Source organism: Enhydra lutris, unplaced genomic scaffold (assembly GCF_002288905.1).
Source record: "Enhydra lutris kenyoni isolate GAN:26980312 unplaced genomic scaffold, ASM228890v2 scaffoldscaffold1, whole genome shotgun sequence".
In the NCBI taxonomy this organism is placed as follows: Eukaryota; Metazoa; Chordata; class Mammalia; order Carnivora; family Mustelidae; genus Enhydra; species Enhydra lutris.
In genome coordinates, this window is record NW_019154085.1 from 80047587 (window position 1) to 80075269 (window position 27683).

The 27683-nt window shown below is 34.3% G+C and overlaps 1 protein-coding gene across 1 annotated transcript in view; it reads left to right on the forward strand.

The window, feature by feature from the left end:
- The first annotated feature begins 973 nt into the window (after positions 1–973).
- LOC111159448 (zinc finger protein 804A) overlaps positions 974–27683 on the forward strand; it is a 285204-nt gene continuing 258494 nt past the window's right edge. The window contains exon 1 of the mRNA XM_022522302.1: positions 974–1084. Within this exon, the coding sequence (XP_022378010.1) occupies positions 974–1084 (111 nt within the window). The remainder of the gene's footprint in view (positions 1085–27683) is intronic.

The window sequence follows — 27683 nt, forward strand, 5'->3', positions numbered from 1 at the left end:
ATCCAACCTCCATACTAAAAATACATTAAAAACAAATAAAATCAAATAAGCCCAATCCAATGGGTAGCAACTATCTGGGGAGAGAAGCAGCTGCTGGCACCTGCCTGGATACGCTGCAGTTGGAAGCGGTTGGCTTTGGTACTGAATTATTAATTTATTTATCCCCCCTCCCCCCCTCCCCCACTCCCGACTGGCAGGCAAGAAATCTCCGTCTCTTCTTGTTCCCCTCCGCCCCCACCTTAGAAGAGTCTCCCACTTCTCAGTCGCGGGTCGCTCTGCCGCCCGCCCGCGGTGGCCGTCGCGTCCCTGGCCCTCCGCGGCCGCGGCGCTGCGCGGGGGGCGTCCCGCTCGCTGGGCGCTCCCACTCGCGTCCGGACCGTCGCGGCCGTGGGTCCTGGCGGCGGCGGGGGAGGGCGGGGGAAGGCAGCGGGTGACAGATGTACTCCTCTGACAGCTCTCAGTATCAGCCCAGTGGCTCCCTGCCATTGGCTCAGTGCAATGGACCGGCAACGCCGCTCACTATAATAACACTCATGCCTGCCAGCAGCAGCAACTCCGAGAGCGGGCGCCGAGCGCGGGGGATGCTGCTGCCGCCGCCGCCGCCGCTGCCGCTCGGGCGGCTCCCGCTGCCCGGCTCCGCTCGGCCGCCGCACCGGCACTGAGTCCCGCCGGGTCCTGCTGCGTGGCCGGCCCCTCCCAGCCCGGGAACCTCCCGCGGGCGCGTCGCCCCAGGGCGAATTAGAAAAGAAACGGAGACAGAGGGAAAGCGCCGAGAGCATGCGGAGGCGGAGGAGCCTCGGCGCGCACGGCAGAGGGGTGTAGTGAGTCTGTCTCCCCGAGGCGTGCGGGAGAGGCGGCGGTTCGCCCTCGCGGCGGGTCCCCAGCCCACCCTGCCCGGGCTCCGGCGCGCTGCGGCTGCGGGCACGAGGTGCATGGAAGCGGCGGCTGCGGTGGAGGAGGCGGCGGCTGCCCCATGGAGTGTTACTACATTGTCATCAGCTCCACGCATCTCAGCAACGGACACTTTCGCAACATCAAGGGAGTTTTCCGGGGCCCTCTCAGCAAGAACGGGAACAAAACTCTGGTAATAGCCCTGTTTCTTTCTCTCTCTCTTTTTTTTCCCTCTCTCTCCCTCTCTCTTTCTCCCTCCCCCGTTCCCAAAAGAGGGCATTTGGAGGATTGAGGTTACTGTGAAATTTTGGAGGTGTTGCGTCTCAATTTGGTTTATAATATATCAATTTATCTATCTTGTGGGCGTGGGGTGAGAATTAGATATAGAAAACGGCTGTAATCTTAAGGAAGCTGTGATCCGTGGTTTTGGTGGACACTTCGACAATGCTCTCGACTCTCAACACCTCACCCCATAATGCTGGAGATTACCACCATGTCTCCTTATTGGAAGCAGATTGTGTCAACAGGACCTTTTCTTAAGAAAGAAAATAAAAGCACGCTCACCCCCAAGTGACCCTCTAACATCTTTTGGCTTAGGAGGCTGAAGGTGAATGAGGATGTGGGTGTCTCCGATGGAAGCAGGGAGCCATGTGACTGGTGGCGCGGAGTTAGGTGGCGGGATTGAGTGATGGTCTCAGAAGGAGTTCGCGTTTTGGTTGTCTCCTGAAGGACTGAGCAAACTTCTCTAGTGAGAAGTTGCCAGCACTAAGCTTGACTGAGTGACTCCAGAACCCCTTGTCTCCCACTTTAAGCTATTCACTCAAAAGAGGTTAGAGATAAATGTGAAGAGCGAGCGTTCTGTCACAATCAGAGCCACTAGGAAGTATGCTAGACATACAGAACCCATGCAGTTGCTGGGAGGTTCTCACTGGACCACAGAGCTTCGTCTTTCAGCATCTTAGTCGAAAGAGCACTCCTGATTGGTGGGAGAGGATGTGCTGAGCATTGAGATGGTGCAGGGTAATAGCTCTTACTTTTCCTAACAAACCCCTCTTAGTTACAAAACCTCCTTGTGGAACTGACTCTTGAGAAGTGTACACTTCAAAAAAGAAAAAAAAAAAAGTAGAGGATAAGCTCATTAAGTTTAAGAACTGCAAAGAGAGTAGAGGTAGAATAAGGTGGTAATATGCAAATATATATATATCTCTCTCACTAAAGTCTGAGCACCGCGCCCCCCACCCCCTTGTTTTACAGAGTGGTTACTGAGCCTGACTAGATAGAGTAGAAGTTTAAGGACAGACTCAGTTAGTCCATATTTTAAAATATGATTCTACATAATTTTTTTTTTAAAGTGATGTGAAGTTTTACAAAAATGAAAAATTCTCTTCTGAAGTTTTAAGTGAATTCTGGCATTGATAAACATTTGATTTTTTTTTTCTTTTTCCCTGGAATCTATTGGAATCCTCCTCTCAATTTATCTAAGATGCAAACAGTCAGGGTTAGTTTGTTGCTTTTAAGATTGGTGTTGAACAAAAGAAAGTGAAAATACTCTTTTGTGGTCTTTCTTACTGGAGTATTATGCAGAGCAGTAAGCAAAGGCTATGGGGATTACTAAAATTGTTTTGGTTCTAATTATTTTCTTGAAGAACTCAGTTGTGTGGGAAGATAAATATTTTGGTGGGGGGAAACTCTTCAATTTAAGAAAATATGCACTGGTTTGTTTTTTTAATCATTTTACTTGTGGAAAAGGCAAATTTACTCAACAAGATCTCTATAGTTACAATGATCCTGTAAGTAAAAGAAAAAGAAAAAAAGATAAACATAGTAGAGTATATAGGGAAAAAAAAGTTGTCAGAACAGAACTTGTGAAAATTCTGGTAAGTTTTATAACTCATAAATATCTCAATTTTATATCTCATAAGAATATTAGGTCTATTTTACAGACTATGGAATTAAAAAAAATTGAGTGGTGATTTTGAGGTCATACAGTAAATCAATATTATAATCCCAATTTCCTGACTTCAGACATATTCTTAAATCAACCTTAGGTTTCTGACAGTGGTTCAGTTTACTTATGCAGATTTGTTTGTTGTGGATTTGGAGTCAATCAGTTCTTTAACACTCATATTGACAAAAGGTAGGTTAAAGTCTAGATTTGCCAGTGTAAGTTTGGGATTAAAATATGTGTTAAAAAGCAGCTATTAAATGAGATAAATAAATCTAAATATGGGCAAATATTGGAGCAAAAAACTGGAGGAAGAAGGGTTAGAAATAGCTCTTATCGTATTTCTTTTAGTTATTGAAAAGGGGCTGGCAGTAACTTAATAGCTTATCCTTCTAGACTGTGTTTATAAACTGCCCAAGTTTGTATTTCCCACTTAAGAGATTTACACTTAATAAAATTACACAGATTTTCATACATGGTCCAACTGTATTTGAAACTATTACTTTACAATGTAATATATGTCATGTATTTGTTTTCTATATGTCTTTTGATGATTTTGTTATTAAGGAGAATGAGAGTAATGCCTGTCTTTAAGTATAGCAGAAGAGATCTAAACATATTCATAAATGTTCTTAGTTAAATAACTATCTAGACTTATTTAATAATGTATTCTTCACAAAACGTAGGATGCTATGAAAATTTAGCATAAGCTAAAATGCACTATAACCTGAAAACAGAAACTGAAGCTGAAACTTCTCGGGATTAGGAACTTTAAGAAGAAACACTAATATTATCTTAAAAATGTACATATACTATATTTTGAACATTTTCAAGTAAGAATATGTGGTTATTACTCTTTAATCCTAGTTTCAGAAGGTAAAAATTATGAGACCCTCTTTACTTCGTTGTCTATTGATTTTGACATGTTTTTAATTTTGCCTTAAAAATCATCACACTTTTGCATTTTGATATGAGTATTAAGTCAAAAGGATTTTAACAATATTTCAAGTGTTTATTCTTATTTCAGGAAAGCACAGCTTAAAACCAGTCAAAGAAAAAGCACTTTGATTTTTCCATTGAAATTCCAGTTATTTTCAATTACTGGATAACTAATGGATATTCTGCACAATTTTTTAGTTTATACTTTTAAAAGATTTATAGTCTGCCAAAAGTTATTGAAGAATTTAACATAGCTTATAACTGTTAATACAGTGTTCTTTCATGAATTAGAAGTTACTTGTAGAAAAAAGTTACCTCAGGCTTCAATGACATTGATTAATTGCTTAGCCTTAAAATCCAGAATGTAATCCCACTACTTATACTGAGGAGATTATCAAACTGTACAGTCTTTCTATAGGTCGTATTATATCCCTCACACATACAATTTTAAAAAGATACTTAAAGATTAAGCCTGTTGTTAATCTTGACATTATTTCTGAGTTTTTAATAATTCCTCTTGACAATTTTAACTGAAAATATACGCATCATCATTTTGTAGTGTCTTACAAGTAAGGAGAAATGTCACTCTACTTGTTATGATTTCTATTATAATAGCATCATATCTGTGATATAGCTTTAATTCCATGGAATAAGAGATAAGCTAATATTTTATGAGTGCTCCAGAATATGTCTCAATAAGTTATATGGTTTAGTGACAATGAGTAAAGTTTACTGTCCATGTAGCCTCACTCTTTTTCCTTAGATTATCCCTCATATATAACCGTTGTGTATAAAATTGTTTATCAGATAAGAACATTTTTTATATGTATGTTTTGTCAATTGAGCTGCAAAATTTCTTTATCCTAATTATATATTTAAAAACCTTTCATATAAAATACTTATATATTTAACACAATTTAAATATACATTTGATCACTTTTAATATGGCATTTGGAAACTTAGAAATCATTCCTAATTTGTTCATTATGTTTTGTTAGCATTTTTATATTTCATAAGAATATTAGGTCTATTTTACAGACGATGGAATTAAAAAAAATTGAGTGGTGATTTTGAGGTCATACAGTAAGTCAATTTATAATCCCAATTTCCTAATTTCAGACATATTTCTTTTATAATTTAGATACTAAATTAGGGATTCCATAGAAACTGGTATGTTACTATCTGGATTGATTAAGAGATGGTGTTGGTGTTATCTGTTTTTGAAGGCACTCTATTTTTCCACTTGCCTTCAGGTGTAGAGAAATAGATTCACAGGATAATTTGAATTCAAATGTTTTAAGTCTCATCCTCCAATATGCAAACATCAATAATTTCTGTCTGGCCTAAGCCCTGTTTATGTAGACTTCCCTCATTTTCCAATATATTAAGTATTAGAGTTGGGAAGAAAAGAAGTATTGATTTATTAATCAGTTTTCAACATATTTGTTATGTAGTTCATTTAGATTTATTGAGATGCTTCAATTACAAAGCACTACTCTAGGCACCACAAACTCTGTGCTAGGAATTATGTGTTAAGTATTATTCATTAACATGTATTCATGTACACTCCTGTTCATTTTTGAATGTGTTGAAAAAATATTCACTTATTTTGACATGTTTTCAGGTTTCTTGTCACTCAGGACGTTTCCATATGTATTCATTTAGAAAAGAGTGAAAAAATTCTGGATTTCTTTCCTTTGTGTATACTGGAACTCACTAAGAGTCTTTGAAATATGTTATATGGCCTTTTGTTCTAATTATCATTATCTGACATTATTATTCATGTCATTTCCTTGCAAATTTCTATATCTCATAGAGAATGTAATTTAAAAGGTTTCTCCACTTATTGAAACCAATTTATGTGGCATATTTAAGATTGTACATAAGACTAAAGAGACCAGTTGTTGAATTAATGTTGATGAAAAATTATCATTGTTAGATTAATATCCTCAAGGAAGGTTAGGGGTGAGGGTGGATTAGGGTGATATCTTAATAAATACCCAAACTTTCCCACTTTATAAACTCATTCTCATAATCAGTCCATTATATATTCTTCCAAATTTCTTCTAAACTATTATGTATTCAGTATCAAAGACCATCTTGTGTCTCACTTTTCTGAACTTAATGTGTCATATATTCTTTGCTATACTTATCTTTTATTCTGGCAAAACTCTACAAATGTGCATTTTTAGAATATGTTTTTTAAGTAAGGAAAATAACTTATAATTGAATTATTGTTGTTATGACCTGCACAAAAATGTAAGCAACATTTTAAGGCAAATGTTGTCAAGTAATAACCATAAAGCTGACATACCTTTGTTAGCACAGTAAATATTAATTAAATTACTTTTGATAGCTGAAATTCAAATAGTGACATGATAGCTTGTCATCACGTCTAGTTCCTCATGAGGTTGTTGATAATAATTACATTTTTACTGAAAACACAGATCAACAAGAGCCTTGAGACCACCTAATCGAAGGTTCCATATGGTTGTATTCAGGGCCAAATTCAGGGTGTAGAAGTAATTTGTTTAGGATGCACTATGTAATAAAATATTTGGCTTTAAACACCATTCAAAGAAGAATGCAGTTTGCTACTGTCTACACTACTCTTTACAGTGATTTAGGTTTTTCACTTACTTACATTACCTTCTTGACCAACGAAGGTACTTGAATTTCCTACCTGAGAGTCTGAGAACCAAATTTTACATATAGGGAGACAGAAACATTTTCAGCATTCTGCATGTGCCCTTTGTTGTACGATAGTCTTCAAAAAAATTTTGGCATATTCATGTTTTTTTAGTATCTGTTTGCCATATATTGGTTGAACTGCTTAAAAGTATTCTCTAGATCATACCTCTAGGCATACTATCATAATAAAGAAATGTGTGATTTGATGGTGATGCATTTTAAAATCGCAAACATTTGCTCAGGCTACAGGTATTTTCAGTAATTTCTTGGTTTTGGTCCTTTTAAAAATTAATATGAATATAATTTTATTCTTTAATTTACACTTTTAATAAACATGCTTAGTTAATGTAACATATTTGGAAAAAGTTTTTTAGAAGTATTATGCACAAGGGAAATAATATTTTTAATAATTGTAATAATTCAATGTAGAAATAATTTCCTCCAGTGACACTGTTTAACTGAGATATTACTATTTTAGGCAATGGCTTTATATTAGGAGTTTGAGTAATCTTTCCAGATGGACAAAAACATAGCAATTTTAATCTATGGTGTACTGCAGCCAATATTCATGAAGAAATTATGTATATCACTTTTTAAATTGCTAACTACAAAATATAAGATATATAATTTTCTTAATTTTTCTTTCTAAGAATTGTAGCTGAAACCATTTGATTGGTTTTATTTCATTCTAAATTATTCTTTGGCTCTGAGGAAATATTTATCACATATACTATAGTATGATGGTGTTTTCAACTGGCAAGTTTTCATTAATTTTATAAATATATTACAGTACACTTTCTATCACAGTATAAGATAAAATGAGGTAATAAATAATTAAAATTAATCCTAGTTTTCAAAGTAAACAAAATCTGTTACCTGATATAGTAGTATGGACTCTTTCACAATGGTGTGACACCATTAGAGGAAAGTTACATACTTTTCTAGATATAAGAACCTTAAATGAATTCAATGCTTATGATGACAATACCATATTCAAAGTAAAAGAAAACATTTTTTTTCTTAAAAAGCTTTAGAAAAATGAGCTTTGCTGTGTTTCACAGCTAGCTTTTTGTTGTCAACCAGAGTAGTAGACAATATTTTAATCAAACACTAATCTTGTTGCTGTGTAGGTATCTTGTAGATGTGGTCAATGTCTACAATCCACTGACTTTAAGTAGAAGTGATTACCCTAAACCAAAGTGTGTGGGTCTCATGCAATCAGTTGAAAGGCCTTTAGAGCAAAAACTGAGATTTCCTGGAGAAGTTGTTCTGTCTCAAGACTGAAGCAGCAAATCCTGCCTTCAGTTTCCAGCCTCCTGGGCTGTTCTACAGAAGTCCCACAAACCCCATAATCACAGAGTCATTTCCTAATTCCTTAACATATAAAATCTATGTATCTGCCTGTCTATCATCTATCTTTCTATTATCCATTTATCAATCTCTATCTATCTGTCTGCCTATCTATCATCTATCTATCCATCTATCTATCTACCTTTCTACCTATCTCTCCTACTAGTTCTGTTTATCTAGAGAACCCTGAATGATATGCTAAAAATCAGTTTATTATATCTCTTTTATAATAAGATGACTCAATATTTGAACCATAAATCATATTTGGATTTAATTGGAAATGGGTGAACTTGACATTATTAAAGTATTTAGGTTGAAAATTGATTGATGTTATTCTGGAATGTTTCTGTTATTTTATAAAAAAAAATATATATATAACTTTCTTTTAAATCTTTGCCTGGATTATAATCTATCTATCTTCCATCAATTCCCTTACCTCCCCACAAAAAACTTTCATAACTATGTAAAATATGCTATTCTTATCTGTTTAGCTTCAGCAGATAGTCACATGTGCATTTTTGTATTTGAAGAGAGTTAGGCTATCTTTAAATGAGAAAATATTTTAAGCTATATTGAGAGTGTATACTCTGGTAGTTTAACATAAGAAAATAGTCTTTAAAAGGTGGCTATGTAAAATGAAAGACTTAAGTTTTACAAAACAAAAATGTTTCCATAAAAATATACAGAATGTTGTCAATGCCCACCAGCCAAAAACAACTAGAAACATAACTGAACCATGTTGGACACACTGGTACTTGTTGGAACAAGGTAAACTGCACACCATGGGGAACGATGGTGCATCTCATGAAGTGGGAATAAGGACTCAGTTTATAGGATTTGAGATTGGGTAAAATGATTCTGTAGAGAGTTGATTAAGTCACTCTTTTATTCTGGATACTATGAGAAAGATGGGCCCGTTCTGTGGTTGGTTATCTCAGTACTTCTTATCTAGGAGGCCAAGAATAGAGTGGGGCTAAAGCTGTAGTTGGTAAAAAAAAAAAAAAAAAAAACCAAAACAAACCACCAACAACAAGAACAACAACAATAAAAACCCACAGTTTTTGCTCATGTTGGCTGGCAGATGGGGATGTTTGGTAACAAAAACAGTGTTTTTGTATTTGTTTGTCCTCAAAGATGATTGCTGAGTGGTCTTTTTTTTTTTTTTTTTTAATTCTGTTCCATCACACATATAGACAAACTTGTCTGACATTAGTGGTCTGCGAAACTCTTGGTGTTTGATAAGAGAAAACCACACTTTACTCTTAGATCCAGATAAGCTCCTTGGTGACAGTTCCCAAGGACTGCTTTTTTCTTTCTCAGATATGACAAGAGAATAGATGGTTGCGAACAGATGGGAGGTAAGGCTATCAGCAAGGATGATTTCAAGGAAATGAGATCCAAAGCTGGGGACTTTTCAGGGATGAAGGAGGGAAGGAGAATGGCCAAGAATTATCAAGGTGGAACAAGGAAAACATATTTCCTGCACTGGCACACTAATATGAGGATTTAGGGAGATAAAACATCTCTCTTGAGAGAGATACAGGGGAATTTTTCCAAGAAAGACTGCTCAGTTGGAACAAAAAGGTGAAGAGAAACTTCAATGGAAAATCTAAAGCTATAGAGATTTCATTGATTCCAGACATTTCAGAGTTCAAGAAGGAACAGTCCAAGTGTTTTAGGACATGTGGAAATACAGAGAAATGTATCATAAAAGAGGGCATAACAGAATCACATGGAGATTAAAGTCCAGAGAATGAAGGATTTGGAAATTCTGGACTTCTTGTGGAACTGATGCCATTGAGGATAGAGAGTAGGATAAAATTGGTTTTGATAATCCCAGTGTAGTTCATGGCAGAAGTGAAGTGGTGGAGGCTGACAGAGAGGTAGGTGTTCTGAGAGAAGCACCTGGAGTTCTTGGGCTTACCTTTGACTTTTTCTGTGAGACTGAATTATGCATGGCCCTCCTCTGAGCCTCAGAGCTTTCTCCTGACCCCTGCTGAAGTGTTATGGCAGAGGGGCATGGTTAGCCCTACTGTGTAGATTTCCTCCCATATTCAGCAACTGGAGATTTAAAGTATTAACAATAATTCAGAAGCACCTGGGTAGCTCAGTCGGTTAAGCATCTGGTTTGGTTTCGGCCCAGGTCATGATTTCAGGGTAGTGAGATAGAGCCCTGCTTCAGGCTCTGCACTGTGTGTAGAGACCGCTTGGGATTCTCTCTCTTTCTCTCCCTCTGCCTCTCCCCAGGCCCCACCCTTGCTCTCACCTTTCTCTCAAAATTTAAGAAAATAATAACAATAAATAAAATAGTGTATTAATAATAATTCAAAGATTAACCCATTTAAATTGCCTTGTTTGTTTCCTTCAGATAGGAAACACTTATAGAATTCTACGTAGCAGTGGGTGTTATATGTAAACAGTGAATCTTGGAACACTACATCAAAAACTAATAGTGTATTGTATGGTAACTAACATAACACAATAACAATAAAAATAAAAGAATTCTATGTAGTGCGAGCAAATTTGGAGAGACTTTGGAAGAGTTCTAGAGCTCCAGGAGTTGTCAAGCACCTTAGATGGACTATGGAAAGTAGGAGAGTTTTGGGCAATAAATTATTGGGAAAGAGTAAGATCAGTTGCAGAGAAGGAATAGATTTAATGATGAGAGATTTGTACTGAATTATTTTTCCTACAACTGGTCAAGGACAGGAAGATGAGATAAAATATGGATTGTCTCTTTATTTAATGAAAACATCTCAAATAATATAGTCCAGAAATCTCTGAGGGAGTGTCAGTGGAAATATTGTAAGGTTATCTTTCAAAACTTGATATCATCTCTCCTTGAAATGAGACAAAGTACCTTCATGCTAGGGAAGAAAATAACTGTTTTCACTCCAGGATTATGTCTTGCATCCAGTAACATGTCTTCATGTCTTCATCAAAATACTCACTGTCATATTTAAATAGTGATGGAAAGCATAAACACTTTATAACCAGATGATCTGAGCTCAAATCCTGGATATACCTCTGTATCTGGATGTAGTGAGTAGAGCCGTTTGTAACCAAACCCCAAATATTAGCTCTGTACCTAAATATTTCCATTTTAATTTTTTTATATAATAGAAATATTCAAGTAGATCTTTTTTGACATTAGGTGGGTTAATAAGATTAAAACCAAAGACTTTGATTTTATTTGTATTTTTCCTACAGGTCTAAAGTGGTTACTGCTCCAGCCATCACATGTATATTCTAATCTAGAGCAGCAAGGAGTAAAGGAGGAAGGACAAAAATTTGAATTTTTTTTTTTTTTAAGAAGATCTACCCAACATTGTTTGCTTACCTCTCTTTTGATGGAGCTACGCTATAGAACTACTACTAAGTGTGGGAAGGATGAAAACAAGATTAAAAAAAAACAAAAAACTATGATTAATTAAACTGGGCACACCACTTATCCCAATAAAATCAGTGTTATGTTAGTAAGGAAAAGAGATAATTGATTATACCTGAGAAGTCTACCACAGCTAGTCACCGGCTTTATGACTTTGGTCAAGTTCATCTCTCTATCAATTATGTTTAGTGGGGAGGATAAAAATGTCTACCTAGAAAACATGTTGCAAATTAAATGAAAAGTAATTAACAAAGGTTTGACACATAGTAAACTTTAAATAAAAGGTGGTAGCTATCAACAGTATTTCATACTGGAACATTCAGATCTGTATTAGAATCTCACTCATTAAATTCAATATAAATATACATAATTTGGACACTTTTGGTATTGAAAAATATCAGTATTTCCTTTTTTTCTCGATTTTCTCATGATACCTCTTGCACACTTACTGCCATTCCAAGATTCATAAAGTCTCTTTCTTTATGGGTTTGGGCTTGATTATTCTAGGAGATGAACTAAAATCCTATGAAAATATTCAGATATCAGCCATCCTTTTGACTTGTAAAGTTCATGGAACTGTACCCTGTACTCCTAGGAAGATGACTCTTTAGGAAAGCTTAGAATTTCTTTTAACTCTCTTCAGTAATGATTTCCAAAGCTCGGATTCCCTTGCAAGGTCTTGGATCACTGCTGTTCTAGTGTTACAACATTAATACTTACACCAGGGGGCGGCATAGCATTTCCTCTTGCTCTTACATAGACAGGTATAATAAATAATCATGGATTAATAGATTGGTCAAATATAGTTAATACTGGTTTATTAACTAAAAGTTGCTTTAAAATTTCACTGACCAGGCAGTATAAACATGCGACATATCTATGATGTATTTGCTGTAAACTTTATTTTATATTTCACCATGTAAATATTTTCTGCCTTAGTCACATGTGGTGTATATAGCAAAATGGAACTGACATGAGGTTGGTGTCCAAGTATACCTTACTACACTATCATTTTTGGCTGTAACTGTGTCTGTTTTCATTACTGAAGTTGATGGTTTTGGGTTCGTCTAAGTATCTTCAACCAAGTAGCTTTATGAATCTTAATGCCCAATTTATTTTAATGACATAGTTAATTTATAATTAAATTTGATGTACATTTTTATGGACTACATTATTAAGCAAAATAAAGGTGGAATGGATGGCTCAATATTTGTTAACACAAGAATAGCTAAAACATTAAGTAAAGAATAATAAAGTTGTGAAATATAACTCTATTGCATGATTGTCATAGCTCACATTACAGAAAAAAAGTTGAAAAATGTCTGAGACTCAAATTTCCCAGTTTTATTAAAATTTAATGGAATTTCCTCCATACAAATTGGGATTACATTTTAGAGAAAATGTGCAGATTGAGTAAAGTAAACACAAACTGTTCTATTTGTTGCTAATCACTGTGAAATTATTGATACAACATGACAGAGATAGTTTTTAATGAATCAGGATTTAGAGGAGTTGATACTATGATACATGCTGCTACTCAAAAACTCAGGAGACTATTTTTCAGGTAGAATGATACTAATAAAATTTCAGATGTAGCATATTACATATTCTTCTACTGGAAAGCAACATGTAAGACAATTTATTACCATATAATTCCATGGTAAAGGGTTTTGAAGTAAATAATAGTAGTAGTACTAATAGTAATAACAATACTAATAAAACAATTTGCTTCTCTTTGTACAGTGTCTAACATAGTTCTAAACATAATTTGATGATGTAAGAAAAAAATTGGAAACCAAACATATTGTTTACTTAAAATGTTAAATCTCTCTGTATCAATTCAATTCACATGTGCTATAATCAGTAATTATTCACCTCCCAGGCACTAAACATGCCAACTATCTTGACTCACTAAGAATCTTATCAACTGTTGAAACTATAGGTTATGAAAGATCCTTTTCTCTTTTCTTTCAGCAACCTACATAAAATAAGTATGGTATCTATTCATGGACACAGGCAAAATAGAAGTGCACACACATAGCAAAATCATTCTCTCTCTCTCTCTTTCCCTCTATCTCTCAACTCTCCTCTTGCTACACATCCACCATAGTCTGGAAAAGCAGAGAAGATACTTTATTCAGACTGACTGAATGTTTGTTTCTCAGGAAGTACACAGAATTCTACTAACAGTTTTGACCAGACCCAGTGATCAAAAATTACTTATTTGAAAAGTAATTAAGAACTCATCCCCCCAACCTCAGCCACTGGTTATAATATCAGATGTCTGAAAATAACTGTGCTAATATTCTGGAAAATCTGAAGTAACTCAATGGCCAAGTTTCCATTGAATGGCCACAATCCTAAGAATCAAAAAAAAAATATATATATATATATATGTATATATATGGAGAGAGAGAGAGAGAAGCACAATCCTAAGAATTTAAAAATAAATAAATAGAGAGAGAGAAGGGAGGGAGAAATAGAGGAGGGAACAAGGAAGGGAGGGAGGAAAAAGAATGGTAAAGAAAGATGATTATTCTTAAACAGTTAAAAGTGTAAACTAACATACAAAGGTATACCAGTTTAAATAATTGGATGATGGTACATCCAGGTTTGCCTGGGATAATCCTAGTTAAGATCGTTGTCCTGGAATGCTTAGTAATGGTACTGCCTTTCATTCTCTGATTTGGATGGTAATGTATACACGATCATCCATTAAGTATAGGAATCTCCACAGTGACAGGAATCAGTCTGAAAAGATTTCCCATTCTTTATCCTGGCTGAAGTCCTGTATTATTCTAGGATTTGTAGATTCCTGATGGAAAGCTATGCACAGGTGATGTCATTAATATAATAATACTTGGCTATTTTTTCAAACGAACACTAAACCCTGTAATATCCAGTGATGAAAGGAATGTAGTTATTCTTTTCCTCACCATTTGGCAGTTTGAATTTAGCTGCATGATGGAAGAAATGATATTCAGAGGCAGCATGAATCAAAGGCACAGGACCACATGGAGGTCATCTGAGGCAGCTGCAGTACAGTTAAGAGGAGAAGGGGCCACAGTGAGCATCCAATGGCCATGCATGAGCCAAGTCTTGTCAGTGGAAAGTTCCTGGGGCTGATGAGCCAGCTGCATTCTTCCAAGCAGATTATTTTAGTGGCAGAATTTTACCCAAGTATTGCCAGTTTTGGTTCCTCAACAAGCCTCCTTCAACAAAGTCACCTTTGAATCTGTCAGCTACCTAACACTCTTCCAATAAGTGTATTTTATGCTTCATTTAATGAGTTAATTTTGGTTATTTTTAGCTGAGAAATCTTAATAGAGTTAAGACAACTGTGGAATTGGCAAATTTTTTTCAAGGACATGAGTATTTTGGTTTTCTATCTAGAGAATTTTTGACAGAGTTCCCCTCCCTCCTTTGCTTCTCATCATTCCCCATCATAATTTTTTACAGTGAAAGGTGCTCAGCCTCTTGAACAAGACCGAAGTTTGAATTCTGGCAGTGTAAACTGGGCCAACCATTTATCTTCTCTTAGTTTCTGTTTTTTAATCTATAAATAACAAAATTGCAATTCATTTAATCCCTGCTATATACCAGATGTTATTTTAAACACATTATATAAATCATATGTAATTACTGCTGAAATGCTTTAAGATGGGTACCTGTGAACAGGATTATTGTAAGGAGTAAATAACATAAGGAAATTCTCTACTTCAGTGTCTGGCACATAGTCAAACCTATTTTTATTTTTGTCATTATTGATATCTTAAAGAAGGCTTGTCCTCCACCTTTCCACAGCTACCACATGGCCTTGTGCTTTTCAGATAGAACATGAAGGATGCCAAAGGAATAATACTGAGTTTAGGTGCTTTAGGAGGTCCCATGAAAAATAAGCCCTGAAATTGATCATAACATTCAGCATCTATGTATAATCTATGAGTGAATTATCTAGTTTATTCTATGCAGGAAAAATGTTCTCTGGTATACAGATTTCAAACTAGATGATCATAACTATCACCTGAAGATTTAGAAAATACAACATCCTGGACTTCATTTAATATCTATGGGTAGGGTTCAGTAATCTAGCTTTCCTAAGAGCTCCCAGATGAATCTCACTGTTCTAGGATAAAACATATCTTGCTTGGTTCCAGTGAACTTGTTCCAGAAGAACACGTGGATGTCACCCACTCATATTTGACATGAGAAACGAGACACTGCTCTCCTTCCTTCTTTGGTTCTCTGCCCAACACTCCTCCTTCATCCCATCTCACCCCCAAATAGATCCTTTAGAAAGCAGAAATGCATTCATTCATTGTAAGGAAAAATGAAATTAGAAAAAGTTTAGTTAGAATTTAAAGGACATACTCCCAAATTTTAATAGAGTCTAACATCTACAGAACGGATGAAAATGTAAGACTTCATGTTATCAGCAGCAAATTACCAAGTTCTAGGTTTAGACTTGTGAGACAATTTAGTTGACTTAGCTAATATCCTTCTCAACCATGTTTCCAATATATTAATTGAATTGAATAAATTAATATATCATGAAGAAATCAGGATAATAGTACACTTCGTAGTATTTAATAATTTTCAATGTATGCTATTTTCTTTAGTCATTGTGTTGAACAGCAAAAGAAATGGTTGAGCTAATAGCTAAACGTCAGGTAATTTACACAAAAGATATAAAGGTGAATGGCTTTATGAAATTTAAGGTGAAAATAGGTACCTTTTTGAAAAGAATATAGAAGATTTAATAGTGATAGCCTGGATTTACAAATAAAATAATATATGCTAATTAAATTCTTATTAAATAATGTGATATATCTAAATTACCCTCTGGGATTAAAATTATTTTAATTTATTTTTAAAAATTGTGCAAGTACAGGGTGTTTGTATGTAAGTAATGAATCACTATGTTCTACTCCTGAAACCAATATTACACTACATGTTAATTAACTGGAATTTAAATAAAAACTTGAAACATAGAAAAAATTTTTTTGGTGCAGGTATTCTGAAGTCCCTATTTACATATATGGGATTATCTTTTATCATTGTTTAGAATTTTTATTTATAAGGTGATTTTGATCCCATCAAAATCAATTCTATAATAATTATGTGGTTGAGTCAGACATTATATAATTTGATAAATCATTTGAATGTCTGATTAATCTTTTCTAAATCATATTTTCTTTTTTTTTTTAAATTTTATTTATTTATTTATTTAAGAGAGACAATGCACACAGCACACAGGTGTGAAGGGGAGGGCTTAATCTCACCACCCCTAGATCATGACCCTAGCAGAAATCAAGAGTCAGATGCTCAACTGACTGAGCTACCAAGGCATCCTTAAATCATATTTTCAAACTATATTTTCAAATCCTCAGAATAAATGAATACATTTAATTAAATTTTCAATTACTGAGCACTTAATCTGTGTTAGGTCCAAGGCTAAAACTTAGGTAAAATATCTCATTTGATCATTTCAGCAACTCTTTCATTTGATAGTTACAATTGCCATTTTACAAATAAGAAAATTTCGTTTTTAGAACTTATTCAAGGTTATCTGTGTTGTTTTAATTCATAGCTGGTGTGTGGACATTGTAGACAAAAGATAGGAATGCTAAGTGCTAAGACTTAATATGGATATGTCAATGTCCATTCCATTTTGTTTAACTTAGGATACAAATAATGAACTTCATGCATTCTCATAATCTAGAAAATATGGATGGCTATGCTCAGTGATTTAGAATTAGGAAATCTGTATATATAGATCTTTAAATATTCCCTCCAAATATCATGGTTTCCTTCTCAAGAATAATTTTTAAATTTTATTTCTCTAAAAGTTTTCCTGCTTTTGGTACCAAAGCCTGGATACTTGATTAGATTTTGCATTATTGCCCACTTGTGTGTTTATCAAAAAAGTATTCAATAAAGACATCTTCATTTTTTTTTCCCAAATAGCTAACTGAACATAAGCTAGTTAATTTGGATTAAATGAGTTAAATGGCATATTTTATACCTATTATATATTGCACCAAGGTAGAAAAATATGTAGTAAAATACATGATTTTAGTAAAATTCAGGGATTAAGATATTTTTCTAGTACTTTCAATTCACTTTGCTTTTTTTTACCCTCCAGCTTTTGTCAATCCTAGTTATTGCAATCTTCTATTTAGTAACCAATAAGAATAGTGAAAGTTCTCCAACTAAAGCAGATAATGAGTTATTTGCAAGTCGTTTATAGCTAAAAGAGAACCATCATTTTCTAGGATATATTGTTGGGTTTTTCATTTATAGGAATAAGATAAGAGAAACTGTCCATTTTCTAATCACTTTGCAGCACACATTTGTAAAGGGTTGGCTTTCAGCTTTAGACAGTTCATAATGTGTAGGTTATCCTCCCATCTTTCTCAGAAGATCATTTTCAGGGAAAATACAAGAAAATGAAAAGATCTGAAGCCTTTTAATGTATTTTTTGGTAAGATGCTGGTGTTTCTAAATTTATTTTCTTCTAATTGCTGGCTGTGCTGCAAGGAGAAGAATGTGGGATGAGTGGGGTGATGAGAAAAGCACCTTGTAATGTGTGAACAGAAAGGAGCCTTGAGTGGCCCTTTGGTGTTACTTTTAAGGAGCTTTCTACTATCTCTACGCTCATCAGTTTGGCCCAAGACTGTATTCTGTGTGTGTGTGTGTGTGTGTGTGTACATATAATCAAGATAAAAGATCTAAATGAAGTTACAAACTTCTGGGTATCTGAAGGGAATATGAATACTTTTAAGGATTAAAGATGTCTTTATGCTAAGAAAATATTATAGTAACTTTTTGAAGTAGAGAATAAAGGCAACATAATTCACTGTAGAACAGAAGCTAGAAATGAAAACTGTAAAGCTAAGAATAAATGTGATAATAAATATCCTTAGAGACTCACAAGATAATAGCATACCCCTACATTGCATTTCTTCTAACTTCATATTTTATATGAATATGTATTCATAATACAAAAAGAGTATGACTTTTAATCAGGCAGTTACCATATTATCTACATTTTACTTATGGAAAACTGAAGAGAATCTAAGGTTCTTGCCAGAGATTTTTTAAAAGCTGTGAGTAGGTCAACCTAATATTGTCTTGAGTTGTGTTTCAGTCATAATCATAATAAGTATTAGTTAATTACATTAATTTTATAATAATAATGCTTTAATTCTTCCATTTTATAAAGGAGAGTAACTGAAATGTCAGTTAATTATACAATGCAAATTTCATGTTATTTGCAAAATTCATATTTTACATTCTACTTTAAAACAGTTAATGATTAAACCTGTATATAGTAAAACTACTAAACTAGAATTCAAATATATATTTCTAAAAATAAGTGTATAAGTATTCCCAGGAAAATTTATATTTTTGCTTTTGTAAGTTTTAATTTCATATCACATGTTGACATAGGTTTGTCAGAGAGTCAATAGTGAACACTTATGCTACTAAATTAAAAATACAAACTATTAAAGACAATTTGTATGAAAACATTTCAAAAATAGAGGTAATCACATTTAACATAACTTGTTGAGCTATTGACTATCAAACCTTCATACCTGTTCTGTGTCCAAATGCTGCACACAATAAAACTGTAGTTCATTAACTTTCTTTAATATAAGTTAAAAGGAACAAATTGTGTGGCAGAGAGTCCCCCAAATGTAAAATAAAATATATTGCTTTTTTTTCTTCTAAAAATCTGCTAGTTTTGCAGATTGATTCACTAAAAGGAGAAAGGGATAAACAATGATTTTCACCAGAAGGAGGAATACCAGTAAAAAACAAGTTGATATTGTTAACAGTAGATAGGAAGCTAAGTGATCTGATTTTTTATTTTAGCAATCATCTCTCATTAAAAATTGGCAAAAATGAACTCATGTATTTATTCATCAAATATGAATTAATCAGAAGAGTAACATTATCTGATGATTTTCTCTTTCTCCTCTAGTATTTGCTTAGTCATCAGGATATGGAGTCACATCTATTCTCCTTGCCAGAGCCTGTTGAAAGTCATCCTCAAGCAGAGTATAATAACACAGTAAGAGGAGAGGCAGGAAAAGAGACTCTCAAATGGAAGACAAAAAATAGTAAATAACTTCAGAGATGTAATGGATATTTTGCAGAGAAATGTTATTATTGGTAGGGTAAAAATTGTTATTATTACCTGATCAATATCATTGGCTATAAACATTAATACCCTACTGATATTTTCATAAGTTCAGAATCTAAAAACAGGTAGACTATTACCTTCAACTGTAGTAAATGTTTAATATTTCACAATTGAATATTTGAATCTTCAATAATTTTATTTTTATATATTTAATATATAAAAATTATATATTTATATGTATATTTCTTATTAACAAGATTAATTAATAGATGATTGACATGTAAGTTGGTAGATAAATAGATTTAGAGATAGATAGTTAATGACATAGAACATATAGAAAAGACTGCTATTAATTTCTGTCAATTTTGATATTTCATAAAAATAGAAAGAAAATATGCATACACACATAAAACACTCTTGAAATTTCATTTCCCCAAACATATTTTCCATGTCTAATATTTTTATATATAATCATTTACAAAAGCTACTTTCCAGATATAATATTTTTTCTCCTACTTTTAAGAGGTATCAAATTTTTAAAAAAATATTTAGGTACTTAGGATTGAAATTTAAAATCCTGACAATTTTCTGGTAAAATAGCTTATAAACTTGCATATTAGTCCTGGTAACAAGTTATTTCCCATTAGCAGTATTTACGTTAAAAATTACATATGTACATATATTTACATAACTTTTATCTATATTTCTAGATGGACAAGTGAAAGAGTATTGGATTTAGAATTTGAAGATTTAGTTCCTTCTTAATTATTCTGTCTAACTAAGTAAGACTTAGTTTCTGGCTAATTATGTATGATGCTTGAGAAAGTATATATCTGCTCCGAGATACATATATTCACTTATCTTTATATTCCTGTAACATATTTATTGATTACCTCTGAATGTCAGATTCTGTACTAGGCACTGTTAAAATAATGGAAGGAAATAAAGACACTGCTTCAATAAAGAATGTATTGTCTAATGCAGTGATCTCCAAATTAGATGTCTGCAATATGCTAGAAAATGTGAAACATGATTTATAGGGAAAAAGTAAAAATATTAAAAATTATTTTTATATTTGTGATTATCTCATTTCAAAGGTTTTTGTAATATCCATGCTATATCGAAATGCATGGATGTATTGGCATATTAGCGTGAAGTCTTGTGTTAATAGGATTGTGTTATTAAACAAATTCAGAGACTGAATTAGTATAGGGGAAAAGAACGAAAAATGTTAGAGCTCAAGACAATATAATCATTAAAGATGGATTTAATTTTTTTGGTTTGAAAATTTTGAAACATCACATATATGATGCCCCCTATAGTTTTGCAATTAAACATCAATATAAACATACTATGTTTTAGACACATTGCCAAGCATTTTGTTTGAATAACACATGTTATCTTTATAATAACCCTATTTGGAAGGTACTCTGATTATATCTAACTTGATAGGTGTCATTCAAATTCAGGTAATTTTTCTCCAGAGTCAAAGTTCATATCCACTATGTTAGTCTGTCTCTCACATGTCAAGTGCATTGATAGAGTGCAATGATATTGGCAGAACTGGAAATAAGATTGATATCAATAGCTTTAATCTGTTTTTCACTATTTGCATCTTTACATTATGTCATGAGATATACACTCTTTCTTTCTTTCTTTTTTTTTTTAATATTTATTTATTTGATAGAGAGAGAGAGATCACAAGTAGGCAGAGAGGCAGGCAGAGAGAGAGGGGGAGGCAGTCTCCCTGCCGAGCAGAGAGCCCAATGCGGGGCTCAATCCCAGGACCCTGGGATCATGACCTGAGCCAAAGCGGTGGCTTTAACCCACTGAGCCATCCAGGCTCCCCAATATACACTCTTTCTTTTGCTGTGAAGTACAACTTTTCTCACAGGCATTAATTTATAGTTTTCTGATTGTATTCTTTTGAAATTCTGTTTGAATTAAAGATCAAGTCAAATTTGAGTCAGATGTGCTGAGAGCACTACATCCATACCTGGAAAAATGGAGCCTATTGAGATAAATGCTCTGCACCAACAGGAACCTCAATTTTGCACTAAATATTCATGTAATATTTTAAATTTTATAAAATGAATGAAGAACTTTCTTAACTCCTTTGATAGAACTACATTCCATTTATTGAAAGTGATTCATATCATATATGCTTCGGGGTATATCAAACCATTATTTTCATTTTTATGTCAATTTTAATAATGCATAAGTTTTATAAATTATGGAGTTGGTTTCAGAAAATACTGATAATTTTATTTATTTTGTATTAAAATCAAATACAAAGAAGTGTTTTATGCGAGTTAAGTTGTAGGATAAGTTCATTTATTCAAAAATATCTACTAGGCATCAGCTGTGTAGCCAGCTGTCGTGGGGTAGGTGCTAGAAATGTAATAGTGAACAAAAGCACATGTTTCTTGCCCTCATGAAACTTATGGTTTAGCAGCAGAGGTAGGTGTTAATCGCTAAGTGTATTGCATAAGGTTAGTAGGGCTGCTGTAACATTGAACTACAGTCTGGGTGGTTTGAAATAACAGGAATTTATCCCCTCACTGATGCTAAAAGTCAGAAATCAAGGTATGGACAAGGCTGTGACCCACCTGCACCTTTGGGGAAGAGAACTCTCTTGCCTTTTCTAGGTCCTAGTAGGCTCAGACCTTCCTTGGCTTGTGACAGCAGAAATCCAACCTCTGCTTTCCTCTTTACATGTTACCTGCCTTTCTGTGCCTGAATGTCTCTGTATCTTCACATAACATTTTCCCTGTGTGTTACTGCTTCTTTTCTTACAGACACAGACTATTACTGGATTAAAAGCCCACCCTATTCCGATTGACTCTATCTTAATTAATTACACTTGCAAAGACCCAAATAAGCCCATTTTGAAATACTTAGAGTTAGAACTTCAGCACATATCTTTGGAGGATACAATTCAATCCTTAATAGGCATCATTGCAAGCTGTATTATGTGTTATGAAGGAAAGGTATAACCAGAATGAGGGCATGGACAGTGGGGAACAGATCAAGTGTGGAATGTAAGAAAGGCTGTGTAAATTGTAAGTAGGCAAAGGTGGCAGAAGGTGGGAATCAGCAGAGAAAATGGAATGTGTCTGTGCCTTTTGGAGAGAGGACACAGCATTTTTGAGAAACTGAAGGAAAGCCAATCTGACTAGAAATTTTAGAGTTGGTCAGAAATTGTGGAGATGGGGTTGTGCATAGGTCCAGAAAGTGCAAGATTTGGGTTTCCTTTGAAGGTGTACTGAACAAATGATCTGATTGTATTTTGAAAATATCACTGCAACTCTTGGGAAATACAGGATGGGGAGGGTATAATAATGGATGCAGACATACCAGGTAAAGGTCAGTTGTAGCAGTCCAAGCTAGACATGGCTTGGACTAAAGCAATGTATATGGAGACATATGTACAGATTTAAAATACATTCACTAAACAAAATCAACAAGAAGAAGGATAAATAGTATGCAGGGAAGAAAGTCAAAAATATGTGCCAAGAATGCTACTCTCTTGTAGCATTGAACAAGTGTGAGTACACTCACTGGTATAAGAGGTAGTGATAGTAAATCTCATTAAAATATGTCTTTGGACATGTTGAACATGAAGAACTTTTTACAAAGTTTTCAGGCATGTAGTTAGATATATGGATTTAGAGGTCACAGGTAAGGTCTGGATTAGGAGATATATTTTAATAGTCATTCTTGCTTCATTTCAGTTTCCTCTGCTTTCTCACCTCTACCTAAGGAGCAGAAGTGGATTAAAAAAAAAAAAAAAACTCGCGATGTTCACTGTATTGAACAATCTTTGGACACAAAGCTAGACTTTTACTTTTTTAATGAAATAAGTTCCATCATCATTATAAATTTTCAGCAGAAAAGATGATTCTTAAAACTTGGGACTTTTAAGTTGATACTTTTTCCAGTTAATTTTTAAATTCACTATTTTTTCATTCCTTTTTATCTTAAATTGTCAAGGAGAAGACTTGCTATCTATCCGTGGACATTCTTTTCTGCTGTATTCATGCAGATGGCCAATGATATTCAAAAACAAATGCTCTTTGGGAGATGTTTTTCAGATTTGTAATACTAAGTGTACATGAACAATACAAAAACACTGGAAAAGAAAGAGCTAACATATTTGTAGAGAGAGAGAGAGAGAGTGTGTGTGTGTGTGTGTGTATATGTGTGTATTTTAAGATTAAGAGTGAGTCACTTTAAATTATTCTTCAGAGACTAAGTAAACAAACATAAAAGTAAAATAATGAAAGATAAGGATCTAGAACTAGGAAACAGATTTGAAAGAAAACCTTTAGTAAATCGAATGTCCCTCAATTATTGCCCACAAAGTAAAAAAGAAAATAGCATTTGAAGGAGAGGTGCCCACATGACAAATATGAAATACTGCATTGAGAAACAAGGGATTGGAACAATCTGTTCCCTTTATCAACAGCAGCACTACACAAACTAAAAGCCATATGCTATTAAGCAGACAAAAAATGATTCCCTTTATTTTCTGGAAAAGTGAGCAGTAGATACATGGGTAATGATTACTTTGTAGAGTACTCTTCTTTATTCTAGTCATGGAAGAGATAACTAAAAATGGCTGAACATTATCAAATGTTTCTTAATTGAAATCCATATAGTAACGAGTATATATTTCACCCTCAAAATTCAAAAGTAAATGAAAAGCTAATATATGTAAAATATTAAGAGAATATAATTTTAGTGTGTTATGAAATATTAGAAATAATTTTTTCAAGTAAAAACCTGACATGAAATAAAAAACATACGTGCATTTTACTTCGATGTCAGCCACAGTAACTTCTTTCAAGACACGTCTCCAAAGGCAAAGGAAACAAAAACAAAAATGAACTTTTGGGACCTCATCAAGATAAAAAGCTTCTGCACAGCAAAGGAAACAGTCAACAAAGCAAAGAAGCAACCCACAGAATGGAACGAGATATTAGCAAATGACAGTACAGACAAAGGGCTGATATCCAAGATCCATAAAGAACTCCTTAAACTCAATACCAAAAAACAGAAAATCATGTCAGAAAATGGGCAGAAGACATGAACAGACACTTCTCCAATGAAGACATAAAAATGGCTAACAGACACATGAAAAAATGTTCAATATTAGCCACCAGGGAAATTCAAATCAAAACCACATTGAGATACCACCTTACACCAGTTAGAATGGCAAAAATTAATAATGCAAGAAACAACAAATGTTGGAGAGGATGCAGAGAAAGGGGAACCCTCTTACACTGTTGGTGGGAATGCAAGTTGGTGCAGCCACTTTGGAAAACAGTGTGAAGAGTCCTTAAAAAATTAAAAAATAGAGCTACCTATTGTCACTGCAATATTACTACTGAGTACTTACCCCAAAGAAAGAGATGTAGTGAAAAGAAGGGCCATATGTACCCCAATGTTCATAACAGCAATGTCCACAATCGCCAAACTGTGGAAAGAGCCAAGATGTCCCTTGACAGATGAATGGATAAAGATGTGGTCCCTATATACAATGGAATATTACTCAGCCATCAGAAAGGATGAATACCCAACTTTTATATCAACATGGATGGGACTAGAGGAGATTATGCTGACTGAAATAAGTCTAGCAGATTGAGTCAATTATCATATGGTTTCACTTGTTAGTGGAGCATAAGTAATAACATGAAAGACATTAGGAAAAGGAAAGGAAAAGTGAATTGGGGGAAATTGGAGGAGGAGGCGAACCATGACAGACTGTAGACTCTGAGAAACAAACAGGGTTTTAGAGGGGAGAGGGGCTGGGGGAATGGGTGAGCCAGTGGTGGTTATTAAGGAGGGCACTTACTGCATGGAGCACTGGGTGTGGTGCATAAAAATTGAATCGTGGAACACTGAAAAAATAAAATAAAATTAAATTAAAAATAAAAACAACTAAATGTGCATTTTAATGCCTGCATGAAAGAAAAAAAACAAATTTTCAAATATAAAGCAAACAGAGAAATGTTCCCTACCTTTGCTTTGGATAAAACTGTCATATTCAGAAGAACAGTTAACAGGATTTGGAAAAAATGAAAAATTTTTCCAGACTACCCAAATATTTTGTGCCATTCTACTAAATGCACGTAAAGTCCAAATAAGAGCATGATATATATTTCATATTTCTTATGTTAGTTGTTCCAAGAAATAATTTATTGAGTTTTGTGTATTTCTTAGGATGAGATTAATGGCTATCAAAACCATGCCACTCATTCATAAATGATACCTGCTGAATATTACAATAATACACATTTTTTTAAGATGGAATCTAAACACATCATTTAACACCAGTGGAAGTCTATTGCATTTAAAAGTATGATTGTCATTAAGATGTCCATAGTTGTAAAGAAAAAAAAAAGAAACACACACACACACACACACCACACCCCACATGTAATATGTGGCAAGTCAATAGCAATATTATAAATGCTATTGTTTGGTGGATGGGTAAAATGAAAAAGCATTACTCAGGTTGTAACATTCCCCTTGGCCCCAAAGTTTAAGAATCTGAGTTTAAAGGGTAAACATAATCAAAAGGCATTTATAAAAACAGTATAAAGGAGTCAATATATTGGGCGCCTGGGTGGCTCAGTGGGTTAAGCCTCTGCCTTCCACTCAGGTCATGATCTCAGGGTCCTGGGTTCGAGTCCCACATCGGGCTCTCTGCTCCACGGGGAGCCTGCTTCCTCCTCTCTCTCTCTGCCTGCCTCTCTACCTACTTGTGGTCTGTCTGTCAAATAAATAAATAAAATCTTAAAAAATAAATAAATAAAAAAAAGGAGTCAATATATTTATTTAGACAGTCAGTAAAACAGGCTAAGGATTCTTAGATATGCCTGGCTGTTCCAAGAATCTTACAGGCATTTTGGGTTTCCCCATAACTGATTGACAAGAATAGTTAAAATAATGTTGGCTCATTAATCCATTTGCAATTATCAGTAGATTAAAGCAGTTTTGGACCCCATTTTATTCAGGTGTTCTTTCATATAATGTTGATTAAAAACACTGTAAGAGTAGTTGTGCAACAGTGCTAATGCAGTTAATGCCCACGAGTTGTATGCTTCAAAGTGATGAAATTGGTAATTGTATATTATGTTTATTTTGCCACAATAAAAAATAGGCCTAAAAGTACTATAAATCTGTATTTTAGTTGTAAATACAATGCTCCTAGCCTTCTGTGAAAGTTTCTTACCTCCCTTGGGTAAAAATATAATCTTAGCTGTCTAAATTCCAGTGTTCCCATGAAAATATACATGCCTGTCTGCATGTGAGGGATGTAGTTAGTCTATATCATAATTTTTTCAGACCACCAGCAATGCATATAAAAGACTGAGTTCATGTGCCAACTTGGATTACTTATAGTCTGGAGAAGACACACACTTTCATACATTTTTTAAGTATTCATAATGTAGATTCCAGGTTGTAACTAAAATATGGAACTCCATCTGCAGTGTTCTAACTTCTAGAATACTATAGTAGATTTCCTTCCTTCTACGAGGGACGGCTATACTTTTTCTTCCTGAACTAACACCTATTTTCTATTTGTTTTAATTATGTAACATTATTCATAAAAAGTGAGTCATCATTTGGAATTGATTTCTGTATAGTATTGACATTTATAAGTAGGAAACGTAGCAGCTGATTTCATTAGTGGTAAGTAATGTTGCATTACGAAGTTTGAAAAATCTACCGTTTGGGGAATGGGGGTAGGTAGATGGCATGCAGTCTGCTTCTCCATATTGGGTTCCATGTTCTATTGCTTATGGCAATAAGAGATTGTTCTATATGTATTGGGAATGTTCTCTTATTGCTTCTAATTATTAAAACAAGCAGGATACTTTGATTATATCAAAAAGGCACTCATGGTATTATCAGAACAATTCAGTCTTTCAGATGTCTGAATTTTTAATTCTAGAGCATCCAAATGGCAATGTTAAGGATCAAGCTGATAAGGATGGGAGGGCAGACATAATAATAAGTGTGGGGTTTTTTTTTTCCGTTACTAAATACCAATGAGAAGAATATAATTTTAAATTTTATATTTATTTATTTAAATTATTTTATTTGTTTATTTGACAGAGAGAGAGAGAGAATGAGAGCAAGAGAGGGAACACAAGCAGGGGGAGTGTGAGAGGGAGAAGCATGCTTCCTGCTGAGCAGAGAGCCCAATGTGGGGCTCGATCCCAGGACCGTGGGATCATGACTGAGCTGAAGGCAGATGCCCAACTGACTGATCCACCCAGGCACCCCTATAATTTTAAATTTTATAAAAATGTTTTTTA